Below are 17,128 nucleotides of genomic sequence, written 5' to 3' on the forward strand. Positions count from 1 at the left end.
GTGATCATGCATTGTTCCGTATGTGGTAGGGCAGATCACAACAAAAAAAGGACACAACAAGTACATGCAGAATTTAGCTACAAATCCTGAGGTAGTAGGAGAGGAAGACGAAGTAGATGACTCATCAATTTTGCAGGTGTGTCGCTATTTTTTTGGTTATTGCATAAAGTACATTACACCCTTCAACACATGTTTGCTAACTTCAACAATTATGCAGAACATAATGCCCCATGGAGAAGAAAACCCTAGTCAGGACCCAACAAATGTTCGTGGAAGCATGGTTTTCAAGATGGCGCGCCAGGTAACTAACTAATCTCATGTGTGCACTACGTTACTGACATTTTTTTTTGCAAAATCACTAATTTCCTTTTTACAGGAAAGAAACTATGTAGTACCTGATAGGACATATGGTCCTTTTCCAGAAGAAAGCTCATTTGTAGCTGCTGCCAGGACATCAATTCCACAAGGCAGGGGAAGGCTAACCACATCAATGAGTAGAGGAAGGGCGAGTGCAAGAGCCAGGGGAAGGGGTAGGGCCAGGGCCTCAATACAAGAACAAGCAGAAGTTTCTGCTAGTCGGGGCAGGGGTAGCAATGCGAGAGGGAAAAGGAGTCAACCAGACCAACCTAGTTCCAGGGGACAAACTAGAACACGAAGGGCGCGAAGAAGAGGAGCAACTTCGACTGCTGAAAATCCATTGTACAGCTTCATGTTTGGTCAGGATCTCAATGCAGCTGCAGTGCCTGATCTCAATGTTGAACCAGAAACTCGCCATGAAGAAATTCAGGTCACCTAGAATGCACCTGCAGAGTGAGCGCGTCGTTTATCTGTCTCGCTATCTTTTTCAAACCATATGCGTTGAACCAAGTTATTTTGTGGACATGACAATCGGGTACTGAGTATGTTTTGAACTGAACGTGCGTGATAGATTTACCTGAATGACAATCTTGATGTTGACGTGAATGTGTGTCAGCTATGTGTGTCATTTTTTTAAACTGAATCTCTGAACTGCAGACATGACTATCTCACATGCAGACTTTGTTGTTGTTAAATGCCATTAGCTTCAAGGGTCACGTGCATGTTCCATTCTATTGAGCAGTCTGACTGGGCACATAATTACTCTTCTTATATTTCCCTCGGTCTAGTCTTGCAAGGGTAAAAGCATAAGTTAACTGCATATTACATCAAATTCAATCCATACAAATCTGTTGAACATCACTAGCATAGCAAAAAAATATCACACAACTCTACTGATAATTAGTGCCAAAGCTGCATAGTGCACAACCTTGCCGCAACGCGGTGCCGCGCGCCCTGCGCTATTGAAATCGCCGCCGCTGCCGAGGGTACGCAAAGTGCAAATTTCTTTCTAGACGGCTCAGGGACTCCAATCCGCATTTCATTACCTCATGGGGGGTTTGTTGAGAAAATTCAGAGCAGCCCAGCGCGTTCTTAGCCAAGCTGGAGTCCACGTGGCGGCATATGGGCGATTTGCACGTCCGATGAACGATCAGGTCAAGTTCTTCGACCCGTGTTGCACGATTTCTAAGTTCTTGTATGAAATTAAACCCACCTGCCAAGTTCTTGTAGCTGGAGCACAATTAGCTCTTCTTTTTTCATTAACATTCCCTTCCCCTAGCCGTTGGTTCGACGACTGGAAGCCCTGGCGGCCTGGCCCCAGCACGGCGATGGCCACGCGACCTCTCCTCTTCACGGCGTGGTGCCCTCTCCTCTTCCCCGACCTGCTCCGCGGCAGACATGCGATGGCTTCGCGCCGCCTGTTTCCGCCCCAGATTCGTTCTGGTCCGCGAGGTGCGCACGACCTGTATTATTAGAGCGCCCGTCTTCCTGTTTGCTAGATTTGCTAATTTTGCCCCAGATCTGTCCCCGCTTGTGCTGTCAGGTGTACGCAATGTACCGTCCGCGTTGGTAATATGCATTGTGTACTAGAAACATGGGATTGGAATCTAATTTCGAAGTCTGGGCCAACTTGAATGCGAGTAGTTGATTCCATTCCAATTCTATCTGCTTGTATATTCTAGTTCTTTAGAACCTGAAATTTTGGATTTGTAATCGCCTTGTATATTCCACTTCTTTAGAATTCGAACCCATCTCTGAAATCCAATTCAGTTCTTGGGAGCACTTGTGCTTGTACTAGGATCCGTTTCATGATACTTAGCATATCTGGGCGGTGCCTGCAGGCTGTAGCAAAGGAGATAAGCGAAGGGGCTGGTCGGATTTTAAGTTTAACTCTTTGTGAATTACATCTCTTCACATCCCTCCATGCAGGGGGGGGTCCTTAACGAGTCTCTCTGTGAAAAAATCACCTTCAGCCAGCATTGTACCTGCCTGCTCCAATCTGACAGACTGTTTCTGATAGGAGGGTTTAGAACTCCAGATTGCCCAAGTACAAGAGTGCTGTCAACAGAATGTTGCCTATTTGGAATTGAGGCGTTGGAATTTTTTTTATCTGGCCCCTAGCGCAGTAGCTACTGTCAATGAAGTTAGTATTTCGCCAAAGAGAGGGAGGTGGTAGCAGGCCGAAGGGAGGAAACTTGTGTCAAATCTTTGATGGTCGGTGCAATTGGAATGGAAATGCCATGAGCCAGAGACGGAGGAAGTGAAACCTAATTCTAGGGCTTTGTGTCAGAGGATTTGGTAGGAACTGTGTGGGTCTACATTTGATCTGGTCATTCCATGAGTATTTCACGTAGAAATGCGTGCATCTGGAGAATACACACGGTGAGCATGTTAGGGAATCAGAGTTATGTTTTGCATTGTCAGGTTGTCGCCAAATATTTAATTAATTTGACTGGTATGTTTCCCTCATTCGGCTCTTGGAGTCTGCATTTACTATATTTTGAGATGTATAGAAGTCATTCAAGGGCTCTAGTCAGGCTTAAGACCCTGGCAGTGTGCCACCTATAATTTGGCTGGTATTAGGCCATTTTAAACGCTGGAGTATTTTAGCATTGAGTTAAATAAAAAGAACAGAAAAAACACCATGTTGGGGTGCACCAAGCTTGTGTGTTGTCTGCTAATCCGTGGGGTTGATCTCAAGTTCAATTGTGCCCAAGTGTGTGTGTAGTTCTGTTCTTGCTGATCCCTTGCAATACCTGAAGGCTCAAGCATATACTTTCTTGAGGTTTGGTAGATTGCCGAGTCAGTGGTTAGTAAACAGCTAAACATTGAACGAATATAACTGATCCATCTTCTTGTTTTACGCAATCTTGCCAATACTTCAACAAGGAAGGGCCATTCCAGCCTGTCGTAGCACTTGAAAGTCCCTGTGATGCCATCTACCATTTTGCTGCTTGGCGTTCTAGAGATTTCCTATTACCCTAAACTTTCAAATGTTGGTCAATCATAGTATTTTTGTTCAATCAAATTGGTCATTGAGCCTAATGTGGAACCAAGAAAGTTCTTGAAATCAAATTGCTTATACCAAGCTCCCAAGCTTCAGAGTTTAGAGAACCAACCAACTGGGATTATGGTAACACACTGAAAGAGACTGATTATAACACACTGAAAGAGACTGATTATATGCTTCTCATAACAAAACGTTGATGTTAATTTTTAGAGAGGATGGAGGTGAGAGAAAAGCTAAACGGAGAAAAAAAACAATTAAAGAGCCTTAGACTGTCCTGATCCCTGCTTGTGTCCATGGAATATCAGCTAAAGGGCAGTTTTGGAACCGCTTTACTCATCCTGGCTAAGTTTATTTTAGCTTTAAGTTTCGCCAAACCCAATGAGATCCTAACCGAAGCTCCCCTTTAGAGTTTCTGTAAACTTGCCAATAGCCCACTAGTGTAAACTTGCCTACAATATACCATATTTAAGTTCTTGAGTTACAGCCTTCCAACATACTTCCAATGGATTGTTTTGATGTTTTGGTATTTCCCTGCTTTTGGTGCGGTATGGTTGGTGGCGACTATCTAATAAACGATGTTATAAGGCTATATGCATCTATGATGAAGAGGCCGAGGGTAATAAAGGCCTCCATTATATCTGTAAAAAAACATGCTCTGGATCTCATGAGCTTGGCCTAAATCCATACTCCCTCCGTCCGGTGAAAAGTATGCATATAGAAAATTTAGGACAAATTATGAAGTGAAGTAAAAAATGCATTGGAAAGGTGCAAGCCATCATCTTTCTCTTCTTTAATTACCCAACACCCAATGAGCTAAGTGAATGTAGAAATTTAGGAGACCATGTGTAAAATATTATTGGTCTTGATTACCGCATGATGAGAGAGAAACATTTCCCCCCACTTTGAAGTGTATTGGAAAGATAAAAGTACACTCTTTTGTGGACAAATTTTTAAGCCAAATGTACACTCTTCGCCGGACGGAGGGAGTATGCTATATCTTACCAAAACAATATATCAAAAGCTGATAGCAAGTCACTGGGTTTTGTTGAAGTGTATATGTGGACTGGCTAGCCCTTTCCATCAGTTCGGACTTTTTGTTGCGTTGGCTAGTGCATGAAGCTTAACAGGTTTAACCTTTGCATAAAGTAAATTTCGAAGTATACTGTGTTGGAGCACACGAGATACAGTTATCTTTGGTAACAAATGGAGATCAGTGGTTCATCTCATAATTTTCCTTTTTGTTATTTACAGCATAGGAGTCTTTTCTTTCTCCTTCCAGTAAGTACAGTTTTATTCGCTATGTACATTGTCAGAGTTTGAGAGTTCTAATCTTCTTGCAGCTACGGTAGCCCTGCAGCTGGAGGTCATTGATGAGGGCCTAGATTGGAAAGTCATTGTAATAGATTGGAGAAGAACATATCATTGAATGTAATTGTGTACACATCCTTCCAATCAGCACCTGTAGAAAATACAGAAATGTGATGCTGCAAAGGTCGTGTTGTCTTGCCAGTTCCACGAATGAAATACGGAGTACTAAGGTAAGATGGCCAAACTTGTTTCTACTAACCAATTCTTCGGACTTGTATATTTTCTTCACAGAAGTTATGTTTATCGTTTTCAAAAGTATAGTTCACTTAAAATATGTTTTTCCAAATATTTACTTATCTTCCGTTTTCTCAGTGATCACTTAGGTCCGGTATATCTATATGTGTAAAAAGAACACACTAAACAATTAAGTTGATACATGCAACTCCTGTTGTAATTAATTGTGACTGTAAGGGACTCGTGTTGGACAAATGCATGACTGATTACTTGAGTGGAGGGTTGCTGAGGATCATTCACAGCTAAAATGCACCTTCCCTAGTTACTAGGTTTCCATGATACCTCAAGGGTTGTTATGTCTGTGCACAGCTATAGTTACTTAGGATGGAATATTGTAGTAGATACATGGCACCATTATTGACGGTTTATGATGCTTTATTTTCATACATGAAGATATGGAATTTGGTGTCATTTGCAGGTTCAACTATTCAACAACAACAACAACAACCAAGCCTTTCAGTCCCAAACAAGTTGGGGTAGGCTAGAGTTGAAACCCATAAGATCTCGAAGCCAAGTCATGGCTCTGGAACGTGGATAGCTAACACAGGTTCAACTATTCATTTCTAGTAATTTGGAAACTAAATTTTAAGGAATAGGGACAGTTTAAATTTACTTATTAATAAATAGTACAATAGTAATGTCAAAGAAAAGTAGTATACCTTGTTGCAAGTCCATGGTGCATTTGCCCATATCAGTTATTTGGTTAGACTGAAATTTTAAGCGCTCATCTCCTTTGGAAGACTAATTTCCAGGAAGTACAAGCTGCCAATTGAAGTTTTATCGCACGTCAAGAGACATTTCCGAACACATTTGCACTGATGTGAGGGAAAATGCAACTGGTATAAATGGTACCGGTACGGTACGTCAATCTATGTATCAGTGCATTGTTAGATAATGTAAATCAAATTACGGCCTATGTATCAATTCCTCATTAAATTATGATCTTATATCACTACATGTTTATGAGTTTTCTTCTAGTTGATACAAAGGCCATAATTTGATTATAAACATGATTATATCACGCACATAAAAGGTAATTGCCTTATGTACTTTGAATTGCATTGCATATCATATGAGTGTAACACACCTCATCGACATAAAAGCCATGCCAACGAATACAGCTTTCACAGCATCCTTGCGTCCAGCGTATTCAATTGCTAATGGTAGCATCTCATACAGTGTCAGAAATGCCATTACTCCTCCCACTGTAAAAAATGGAAAATTTGAATAAGTATTATGTTACTTACCAAAACTAATTAACATCTTTGAATTGTTCGTTACTCATTACCTAATCCAAGTAGACCTTCCAATATTTCTGGATTTAAGTTGCTCGGAAATAGGTATGCTGCAAGTAGCACAATTTTATATGCCATTGTTTTGAGATACAAAAGAGGAAAAAATGAAGTGCACAAACTCAATCGAGGATGTTACACATTGAAAAGGAGGGGGGGGGGGGGGATCTGCATGTAATAAAGATAAGTGCTAGAGAAAGATTAGTCGCAACTGGTTGTTCACTGTTTAATGTAGCTCTGCATCTCATTGATTAGAGCGTTTTTTAAACAAGTCACTTGTAATTGATAATAGAATAAGCGAAGTCAACCTACCCACGATAATTACACCTATTGGTTCCGCAAAACCAGCAAGGGTTGCTAGTTTGAACGCTTGCCATTTGCTGCATCATAGACACAAATAACAATATTATTAAACTGTAGTCTTCCTTATAAAACAAATCAGTGTATATTTATTGTAAACATTTTATGTATTTTAGCAATTATACGCGTCTCTTTTTTTATTATACAACAAATCATAAGCTTCTTTAGGTTATAACTAGTTTGGCTAACCTTTTGAATTAAACCAACTAAGTTGTATCTATTTTCTGATCATTTAGGTGAGTTTTTTTATAAAAGGTACCTACATATAAATCAGCACTGTCATGTTAAATTATGTACTTCCTTGTTTAGCTGGAAGTCTCCTCAACCCAGCATTCACACAGACCAAGAAAACACCATATCTAATAAGTTGATGAGGAATGACCACGCATATTCCTAATAAATGAGATACCACAAGCACTTTACTCTTCGAGAGCACATTAAAATCGGTGTAGAATGGAGTATTGCATTAACCTATTAACCCCTCGATGGATAGTTATTTCGAAGTTGAGACTTCTCAGGCCAGGGACAGTTAATAGTGAAGGCCTGAAGGGGAGAGTGTAAAATATATGATGCATATTTGTATAATAATTTTAGCCAGTACCTGCAAGTGGCAAAATATGCAGGGAGAGCTACGGCAATACCCTGCACACGAACAGAAAATTGCTACAAGTATTAGCAGATTCTTTGGTCTTGTAAACTTAGCTATGTCATTAGAAACATACCAATTTTTCATAAGAATCAGTTGTATAAAACTTCACCACAATATAGTATTGTACTATTATATATCTTAAATGACAGATCTCCTATGCATTTGCACCGTAAAAACGTGGGAAGTATCTAAGTCCCAATTTTGTATGTTGGCGGTTGACTGAGACTGGGAATGGAAGTTCCACTTCCAGTTTCCGCCAAAACGGATATAGTTTAGAGCGACTGTAGATACTTAGATGACATTTTCTGCTCCATACCCATTCCCTGTTCCATCTAAAAGCCATTATAGATTCAATTACCTCCGGGATGTAGTGTAGAGCTATAGCAATAACCAAGTTAAGGCCAACACGGAATCCCTGAAAGGTAGATAAGATTAATGGGATATACAACATAAACTACCACTCTACATTAGTCAGTGTCTTGTTCATACTTATTTGATATGTTGGCAGTGTTATGGGCCAGAAATAAACATGCGTCCAGAATAACTGCAAAAATGCTATTCTACTATAACATGCACGAATGGAGATGTAATATTTTTAGACAAATGACCCTTAGATTGAAATATTAATATCTATAAAACGTACTTATCCATGAAATTGAATATGGAGTGTTTAATACTTCAATATGATTTATCAGGTACATACAACAACAACAACAACCAAGCCTTTCAGTCCCAAACAAGTTGGGGTAGGCTAGAGTTGAAACCCATAAGATCTCGAAGCCAAGTCATGGCTCTGGAACGTGGATAGCTAACTTCCACGCACCCCTGTCCATGGCTAAGTCTTTGTCGATATTTCAAACCTTCAGGTCTCTCTTAACGGACTCCTCCCATGTCAAGTTTGGTCTACCACGACCCCTCTTAACATTCTCAGCACGCTTTATCCGTCCCCTATGCACCGGCGCTTCCGGTGGCCTCCGTTGAATATGTCCAAACCATCTGAGACGATGCTGGACCAGCTTCTCTTCAATCGGTGCTACCCCAAGTCTCTCTCGTATATCGTCATTCCGTACCCGATCCTTCCTTGTGTGGCCACATATCCATCTCAACATGCGCATCTCTGCTACACCTAACTGTTGGATATGTCGTCTCTTGGTTGGCCAACACTCCGTGCCATACAACATCGCAGGTCGGATAGCTGTCCTATAAAACCTGTCTTTTAGCTTTTGTGGCACTCTCTTGTCACAGAGTACGCCAGAAGCTTGGCGCCACTTCATCCACCCAGCCTTGATTCGGTGGCCCACGTCTTCATCGATATCGCCATCCTTCTGCAACATGGACCCCAAATATCGAAACGTGTCTCTCTCCGGTACCACTTGCCCACCAAGGCTAACCTTTCCCCCCTCGTGCCTAGTAGCACTAAAACCGCACCTCATGTATTCAGTTTTAGTTCTACTAAGCCTAAAACCTTTCGATTCTAGAGTCCGCCTCCATAACTCTAACTTTCTATTAACCCCCGTTCGGCTATCATCGACTAGCACCACATCATCCGCAAAGAGCACCACATCATCCGCAAAGAGCATACATCAGGTACATAAATCAATAAAAATAATACCAGTCAATTACATATATATAACACTAATTGAAATTTATCGTAAAAAATTAATTCAATTGCAAAGGATAACATATACAAGCTATTTACTGGTTCTGTCAAATGTGATATGCCTGCCTATAATATACTAGTATTTTCTCAAATATATACCTTTGCAGTTCCGAGAAATGCTGCAGTACCCACCGGGAAGTTTTGCAAACTCACACCAGCAACTGTTGACATGAGAACTTCATTCATGAATGTGATCATTAAAAATTATAAGGGCATATCATTGTGTTCTACATAATTTTGAGAACTTTGTAATTTCATGTGCTTGATTTATTTTAGATTTATTCTGCTATCATGCGTACTTTATGGAAAACTACTGCTGCTATCACTTGCCAAGATTGAATTAGTTTCAGGTGTTTAACATGTGCTGTTGAAATAGAACTATTTTCGATCATAACTCTATTAAACACTGAACAGGTCCTAAAGTTTTACTGCCAGTATCACTTGTTAAATCATGTCTATGATCTTAATTTGTATTTAGGCGTTCAATCTGAATCCTTTAATCTAATATTTCTGCACACTGTCTTGTATGAACAAACCCCATACATTTGTTTGGAGTCAATATGCTCGAGGTCAGTACTAAAGTTTTAGGTGTGGTCATATAACAATATCATCTGAAGAACACCTATCACGAAAATGTGGGTTTTATAATGTCTTAAAGGGCATGTTTTCTCTTTCCGGGCTCATGAGTTGAAAAATGCATTTTTGGTACTTTATGTTACAAGTTTTGCTTACTTCATGCTGCACAATGCTATTTTGCATTTGAAAGGTTGAGTACACAAGGATATATTCAATTATTCATACATTGAATGATTGATAGGTTATCTTTAGTTGAGAAACATCAACGTAGATGTGCAAATAGTTTGAGTAGAACATATTTTATATGAAGCTACCAAAGTACATCAGACTTACCAACTGCGGTGACAATTACACTAAAGATGACTCTTCTTCGGTGTCTCATCATAAGTTCCTTCCGTGCTGTACTGTTAGCAGTCTTCTTCCCCAAATGAAAAACATAATGGATAATCCTATGTTACTTTTTCGATAAATGCTGACTGAAAAAGGCTGTTCGTAAAGTTTAGGAAATTTATACTTGTTTGTCGTTTTCATCTGGCGGACTGCATTCTGGCTCAGGGAAAATATCGGCAATTGCTGAAAATAGAAGTGCTCCAGCAAAAAACTGCAAAGCAAGGCTAAAAATAATAAGTAATGGTATTGCAAATGCCTTGCAAAACATCTTGCTTAACGCTCACCCAAAGGTTGCCTTTCAGAAAACCAATGGCATTGACAGCATCATAAGCCAGGTCAAAGAAGGACATGCTCAACATGAGCCCAGTAGCAAATCCCTAAAAAGAGTTGTCAAAACGATTGTTAAATGTTGATTTGTGTACAAATAAACCTATGTTGTTCTTTGAATGTGACCTTATGCTCAGAGTTAAGTAAATTGTTGTAGCATTTCACCTGTAATATCCCAAGCGTTCTGTTGTTTGGGGCATGATTTAGTATTGCCAGTAGTGCACCTGATGAGTAGCAAAAAAGTATCATTGGTAAAAGTAGTAGGCAAATGCTAGCTATCAAGAGGTACACCATCTTGTGTTTGATATCTGCCTAGTCTATATATCATTCCAACACTTTCCAAATAAGTTAATGGGAAAGCTCCCATTAAGAAATAAGATTGCTTTTGGCTGTCACTTAAGTGATAGCAATAATAGTATCTATAAAGCTTCAGCTTATGGGCCCTCGATTCACGTTAGATCCCGGTTATATCATATTGGGTTGCTTACGAACTTAACACTTAAAGGCTTACTAACTAAACACTATAGAAAACTTAAAACCTACAGTTAAAGGCTATTTAGTGGGTAGGGTGAACTGGACATAGACATAGTGCGAAGATGGAGGAGCATACGAATTTGGGGGATGATTGAGTGGAATCTGCTGTGGAAGCGGGTGTGCTGAATTAAGAGATAAGGACGTGTAATCCTCATGCTCATGAGTGCTTCATGAGTCTGTTTTCTCTGAGTTCTTAGATGCTAAGTATAAACTGAAAACATTAGTTAATTATTATTATTATCTTCACAGGATATATGGGAATGCCCCCATGAACTTTTGAGAGGAAACAATAGCAAAGGCAATGCATGCATCAGATTAAAGTTACGCGAGAATAGTATGAACAAACAGCAGGAGTGAAGGGATGAAGAAGATGCATGTAAGCGTACCGAGGGAGGTGCTTAAGCCGCCTACAAGCGACAGGGTGAGAGCAACAGCGACCTTGGGATCCATATGAACGGACCGGCCTTCTGATGGAGATGTATGTGACCTTTATATACAAGGCCAGGATGGGTGGCTATGACGTTAGGTGGTCAAGGAGGCCGTGTGCGCCGCAACGGATGATGTAATTGAATGGGAAGAAGAGGGAGGGAGGGGTGATCAAGTGGAGCAGGAGGCAGGGGTATATATCAGCCAGCTTGAACATCCGCTCTGGTAAGTTGAGGGGGACAAGTTTGGAATGACTTGGCACATGCTTGCTTGCTTGGCATCTGCCCTTAATTCTTGGTCTTCCTGATGGTTGGGGTATGCCTGAGGGTAAGGTCATGCTGTGAGATAATTGAACTATGTGCTGGATTTCTTGTGTGTAGATGGGAAGAAATCTGTTTAGGACTAGGAATCTTACAAGTTGACTGGCAGAGCCTTGCTAAACCTGAGGGACACATTTTATTTTGTTCTCTTATGGAATTATATCAAAAAAAAAAAAACTGTAAAGAAGGTTTAAAGTCCCGGCCTTTGTATCATTGTGATGCACACAGTCATATAAATTGTATCATGTAATGGAAGCACTAAATTCTGTTTTTTCATGGAGTATATCGCTGTGTGAAACGAAGGAGGCCAAATTGTCTAAAGTTTGTAGCACATAGTTACTATTAGCTCCTGGTAATCTGAGGTTGGTCGCGTATCTAGTGCATGCCATGAAACAAGCCTCTTTGTTGCAATGCGCAGTTGCATCACCAACATGATAGTACAATAGTTAACTGATCTTTTGCAGATACAAAGCAAACGAAGGTGGAGCAAGCAGGAGGCGGACGTCACAAAAAGGAGACGCCGAGTGGTGCTCGGGTCAGATTAGCTTTCGAGTTGCGTGTCAATGCCTTCCTGTCCCGTAGCCCAGTAGGAATATGCGTCACAAAGCGAAGCAGAAGCATGCTACGTAGCGGTGCACGAGCCTAGATCTTGACGCGGGTCGCTGTCGTCGGCGGCGGCGCAAATGGAGGGGAGGCGGGCGAGCATGCGGCGGTCGGCGCCGGAGATGGGCGGGCCGGCGAGGAGCAGGCAGAGGCAGGGCCGCCCCAGCTCGCGCACCGCCCGGCAGCACTCGTCGGTGGGCGGCGCCGGGCTGAAGGGCGCCACCGCCGCCTTGCACGGGATCATCAGCCGCAGCAGTGCGCCGAGGTAGTTGTAGCTGCTACTGCCGCATGCCGTCGTCGACTCCCCTCCTCCTGCTCCTGCTCTCGCTGCCGGTGGTGATTCTCCGGCGACGTGGAGCGCCGGTGACAATGACACGGCTAGTAGTAGCAACAAGAAGAAGAGAACTGGTTTCTCGTCACGCCCCCGACGAATCATTCCGAACGGACGCAAGCTTGCTAGTGCAGTATGGTAAAATGCATAAATAAGACGTGACAGGATTGGTCAGTTAGGTAGGTCATGAGGTACGTCTTCTCCAGCAACCAGTAATGAACGAATGCGTGAGCGAAAATTAGAACCACATTAAAACAATAACTGAGGTCCGGTTCAAGGAATGATTCATATATCTCCCATTCTATTGCGTGAGGTTGCACTGGGTGTGAGCTCCATTATACTTGTACCGCGGAACATGGGGATTTCGCATGAAGTATTTCAATTCTTGTTAGTTGAATTTCCTTAGTATCCTATATGTAGGTGTGCAATGACCGAGCATCATGGGGTTGTGCTACCCTATTCTTTTTAAGGAGGGTGGGTGAGGGCCAAGGAACATGAATAATGTGTCGAAAGACGGACGTGATGTTTTTGCACCCGAGCTTAAATGAGCTCGGATGAACAGTAAATTCGAAAAATATTATAAAAATATTCAAAAAAATCTGATTTTTTAACAAACCTTGACAAATGGTCTAAGTGTTCGTAAAATTTCATCATGAAATCACATTTCTGTAAGTCATGGCAAAAAACAAAATTAAAACTTTGAAAATGCTACTTTCAAAAGCATTTTGGAGCACTAATTTTTTTTTGCCACGACTTTAAAAAAGTCATTTCGTACTGAAATTTTGTAAGCTATTAAAACATTTATCAATGTTTGCTGTAAAAAATTATATTTTTTGAACATTTTTAAAATATTTTACGAATTTACGGTTCACTCGAGCTCACTTGAGCTCGGGTATAGAAAAGCACTTTCCTTCGAAAGACCTTGTATTTTGCTTCGTACCATGTGCCTCGTATAATCTAAAATTGCACTTACATAACCAATGCAAGTTTTAGATTAAAGCATTAGCTGGGAATGCTCTCCTGCAAATAGTATATAGCATCCTAACGTTCTTATCCTTTCCACTTTTGCATCATCATTTTGCTTGGCTGGTGACTTTTGACGTTGATTTTAGGGACACAAACTCTTCTTTTGTCCAGAGAAGAGTGCAACCTCTTCTCCCTTCTCCCTTTTCTACGTGTAGCGTGTCAACATAATATTGTCTTTGGTGTGATGAAAGTTCAACTTGAGTTACAAGACTCTACTATGGCGTGTTTATTTTGTGATCTACCATAGAAATTAGCTAAGGCCCTGTTTGAAACCACAATAGATTATAATAATCTGGATTATGAAGATAGATTATATAATCTGGTTTATAAAAATAATCCAGGTGGGTATGTTTGGAGGCCAGATTATATAAACTGTAATTCAGGTTTTACATTGTACAATGACATGCCTGTCCTGTATAAAAATAAGACGATGGCGGTGGCAGTAGGTAATTATCTTTAAGTTTACAAGTGTAATGAGTCATTAATAATCCATAATCTGATTTTAGCTGGGGTAGAGTAGATTATAAGTTTTTAATAATCTGGTCATCTAGTTTTTAAAATCTACAATACAAACTGTCCTGTTTAAAAACATAATAGATTATAAAAACCAGATTATATAATCTGGATGGTTTTAAACAGGGCTTAAGTCTAGTTAAATAGACAAAAATCATGTTGGACAAATCAAGGACGAAATTACATAAATACACAACTTTTAGGGACGAGGTAATAGAAAAACATAACTCTAGAAGACATTAACGGAAGAATGTACCGTGTGTAACAAAAAATACAAACTGCTCCAATTAATCATTTAATAAGAAATATGACGTGTGTGTCTCCATGTGTTAAGCTAGAGGGCCCATCAGGCTTGAGCAGAGCCGAGTAAAAAAAATTAAATATTCAAAGTTAAAAAAAATCTGTAAAAGCGTAACTTTTTTTTAGGAAAAGTCTAGCAACTCTGTCCAGCTATGTTGACCGATATAAAAAATATCTAGCCTATTTTTGGTTCAGCTTTTGTGCCCAACTTCTGCTTTGCGAAAGCTAGAAGCTAACCAAAGGGAGAAAATTGACAGCAATTTTTAGAGATGCTACAACTTTCACATAGTGTAAATTTCAAAGATGGCCAATCCCAACTTTTCTACTCAGCCAACCAATTAACAATGTTTCCTGAAAGTTGAGGGCTATTTCAACCAAACAATTTTTAACCATTTTTCACAGCTCAAAGTTCACATCAACTCTCTCACTGGCCACATCATTTTTTCTTCAGAATCTACAGGTCAACCAAATATAGCCTTAGTCTATCTTCCCTAGTCGTTTTAAAGTTTTCGACTGTTTTTTGCATTGACGTGAATGAGCTGACTTACAAGAGCTATCCAAACTTTAAAACATGTAAGCAAAACAGGCTGGAAATTTTCAAGATTTGTTGGCAAAGATGAATCGAACTACTGTATTTTTCTAAAAAAGGTACAAACTAAATTTTTTAACACTTTAAATATTTAAATATTTTTAGAGAGCTGATCTTGGCTAGGCTTGGCTCGGCTCAAACCGAGCCGCCCCTCTAGTCACTTAACACATGGGACCTACATGTCATATTTCGTGTTTAGTGACTAATCAAAGCAATTTGGTTTCCTTTGTTACTGATTAATCCTAGGTTTGTGTTTTTTTCTCTTTAAAATCGCCTGGAATTATGTTTTTTTACCTTGTTGCTGAATGTTGTGTATTTGTGTAATTTTTATCTAAATCCAACTACAACATTTCATCACAATGTCAACTGTACCTTTTTCTATTTAGAGATTTTTTAATGAATGCGTGTGCACACACATATGGATAACTCTAACATGGGTCACCAAATGACTTCGGACATGTTCCGACGTGTCCGTAGACATCGGGAGAGGTGTCGACCATATAATCGGAGTCACGAAATTTCCGGGCCATTAGAAACGTAACGTGCACAAACATAAACGAAATTGAATCAAAACTGGCAAAAATTAAACAAAGTTCAACATATTACAACCAATGTACAAAATTTAAACAAGTTCAACCTAAATTTAAACTAATCCTAACTAAAACTAGGCAAGGTACCAGACGATGATCTCTTGGGGTGGTCTGTGAGGCCATCGACACCTTCATCATTGTCTACGCCGTCGTCGGAGACGTTGTCACCCAATCAAGAGTAAATGATGGTCGATGTGAACTATGTGAACGAAGTCTATCCTTCTTTTCAGAGCATCTCCAACAGCGACTGTAAAAAATGCGCGCGCGTTAAAACAACATTTTAGCGCGCGGGGGACGGTTTCACGCGCTCTAGCGGAGGCGGTAAACTCAGAGGCGCGGAAAACGATTGCGCGAGCGGGGGAAAATCGGGCGGACGCGCGCAAGATTTGGGACGCGGCGTCCAGCGCCTATAAAATGCAGCGCCCGCCACACGCCCTTCCATCGAAACCGTCGCCCCTCGCCTTGCCATGCGCCCCTCAGCCTCTTTTCTTGCCTCGCTGCCGCCGCGCCACCATGCCGCCGCGCCACCATGCCGCCGCGCCGCCGGGGAACTTCGGGCTACTGCGGCGTCCGCACGCGCCCCTCCGCCACCTTCTACGCCGAGATCCGATCAGGCGACATGCGCCTCGGCCTCGATATGTTCGAGACCACCGACGATGTCGCCTGCGCGTACGACGCGGCGGCTCAATAGACCTCGTAGGGAGATGAATTTCCCCGAGGTGATGACGCTGGAGTGGGTGCAGAACCTCGCGCCTCGTCCATGGGTTGTCACCGAAGAGGACCGTCGCCGGAACCGGAGGCGAGAGCGCCGCCTCAGCATTGCTAAGATGGACGATCATGCCATGGCGGAGTGGCAATGATAGTTCCCGCAGGACGTCCTCGATGAGCGCGAATTCTTCGCGCAAAGGAGTGCAGAAAGGGCGGAGAAGAGGGCGGAGCAAGCCGCCTATCATGAAGATAGGCGTACGCGGAAGCAAGCCGCACTCTTCCAGATGAAGCTGAAGGAATCGTTGACTTGGTCGTCCGACGATGAACGTTGGGCTGACGCCTTCATCACAACGGAGTAATCGGGCACCGGCGCGTCGGAGTCCGACGACGACGATGATTGGTCTTCTATGTATCTAGACTATCTATGCTATGCTATGTATTGTTTTATCGTTCTCTATCTATCTAGGCTATCTATGTTATGTATCGTTTATTAAAAACTATGCTATGTATCACTATGTATCGTTTAAAATATCCTATGTTCAAAAATGCAGGTTGCAAGCACTGAAGTTTTTGCGCGTCTGCTGGAGTGCCGCGCGTGCGCCAAGTTTTGCGCCTTCCGCTGGAGCCAACGCTCGTCGGCGTGCTAAAATTAGATGTGTGCGTGTTGTAAACTCATTTTTTGTGGGTCCCGCGTTGGGCGCCTGTTGGAGATGCTCTCATAGGAGATCAACACATAGTCGTGCTGGATATCCCACACAATGGAATGTGTTTTTGGATTTCAATCCGGGTACCTATTGTGGGTGGGATCCTCCTGCACGACCTCTAACGTATAATGGCGATCCTCCTCCTCCTTCTCAGCGATGAGGACGGCCTCCTGATACGTCTCAATTTTTTGTTCCATGTTATTATATTATCAATTTTGAATACTTTATATGCAATAATATGTTATTTTATATCATTTTTAG

The 17,128-nt window shown here is 41.4% G+C and overlaps 2 protein-coding genes and 1 long non-coding RNA gene across 3 annotated transcripts; 1 reads left to right on the forward strand and 2 right to left on the reverse strand.

Moving 5' to 3' along the window:
- The first annotated feature begins 1,472 nt into the window (after positions 1-1,472).
- On the forward strand, positions 1,473-5,429 carry LOC123410576. The gene is made up of 3 exons (XR_006613054.1): positions 1,473-1,809; positions 4,708-4,905; positions 5,388-5,429. It is a non-coding gene; the product is annotated as an uncharacterized LOC123410576 (long non-coding RNA).
- Positions 4,550-11,322, reverse strand: LOC123410574 (zinc transporter ZTP29-like). Its single transcript, XM_045103518.1, has 13 exons — positions 11,144-11,322; positions 10,389-10,447; positions 10,181-10,273; positions 10,021-10,107; positions 9,840-9,921; positions 9,030-9,091; positions 7,629-7,685; positions 7,223-7,263; positions 6,574-6,641; positions 6,258-6,314; positions 6,057-6,174; positions 5,629-5,731; positions 4,550-4,826 (listed from the first exon to the last, which is right to left on the reverse strand). Exons 1-12 carry the CDS (start codon positions 11,205-11,207, stop codon positions 5,686-5,688), a joined length of 834 nt encoding a protein of 277 aa, XP_044959453.1. The 5' UTR covers positions 11,208-11,322; the 3' UTR covers positions 4,550-4,826; positions 5,629-5,685.
- A 569-nt stretch (positions 11,323-11,891) lies between these two features.
- LOC123410575 lies at positions 11,892-12,925 on the reverse strand. Its single transcript, XM_045103519.1, has one exon. It carries the CDS (start codon positions 12,540-12,542, stop codon positions 12,126-12,128), a length of 417 nt encoding a protein of 138 aa, XP_044959454.1. The 5' UTR covers positions 12,543-12,925; the 3' UTR covers positions 11,892-12,125.
- Positions 12,926-17,128: the final 4,203 nt, after the last annotated feature.

This window comes from Hordeum vulgare, chromosome 7H, assembly GCF_904849725.1.
Source record: "Hordeum vulgare subsp. vulgare chromosome 7H, MorexV3_pseudomolecules_assembly, whole genome shotgun sequence".
Lineage (NCBI taxonomy): Eukaryota > Viridiplantae > Streptophyta > Magnoliopsida > Poales > Poaceae > Hordeum > Hordeum vulgare.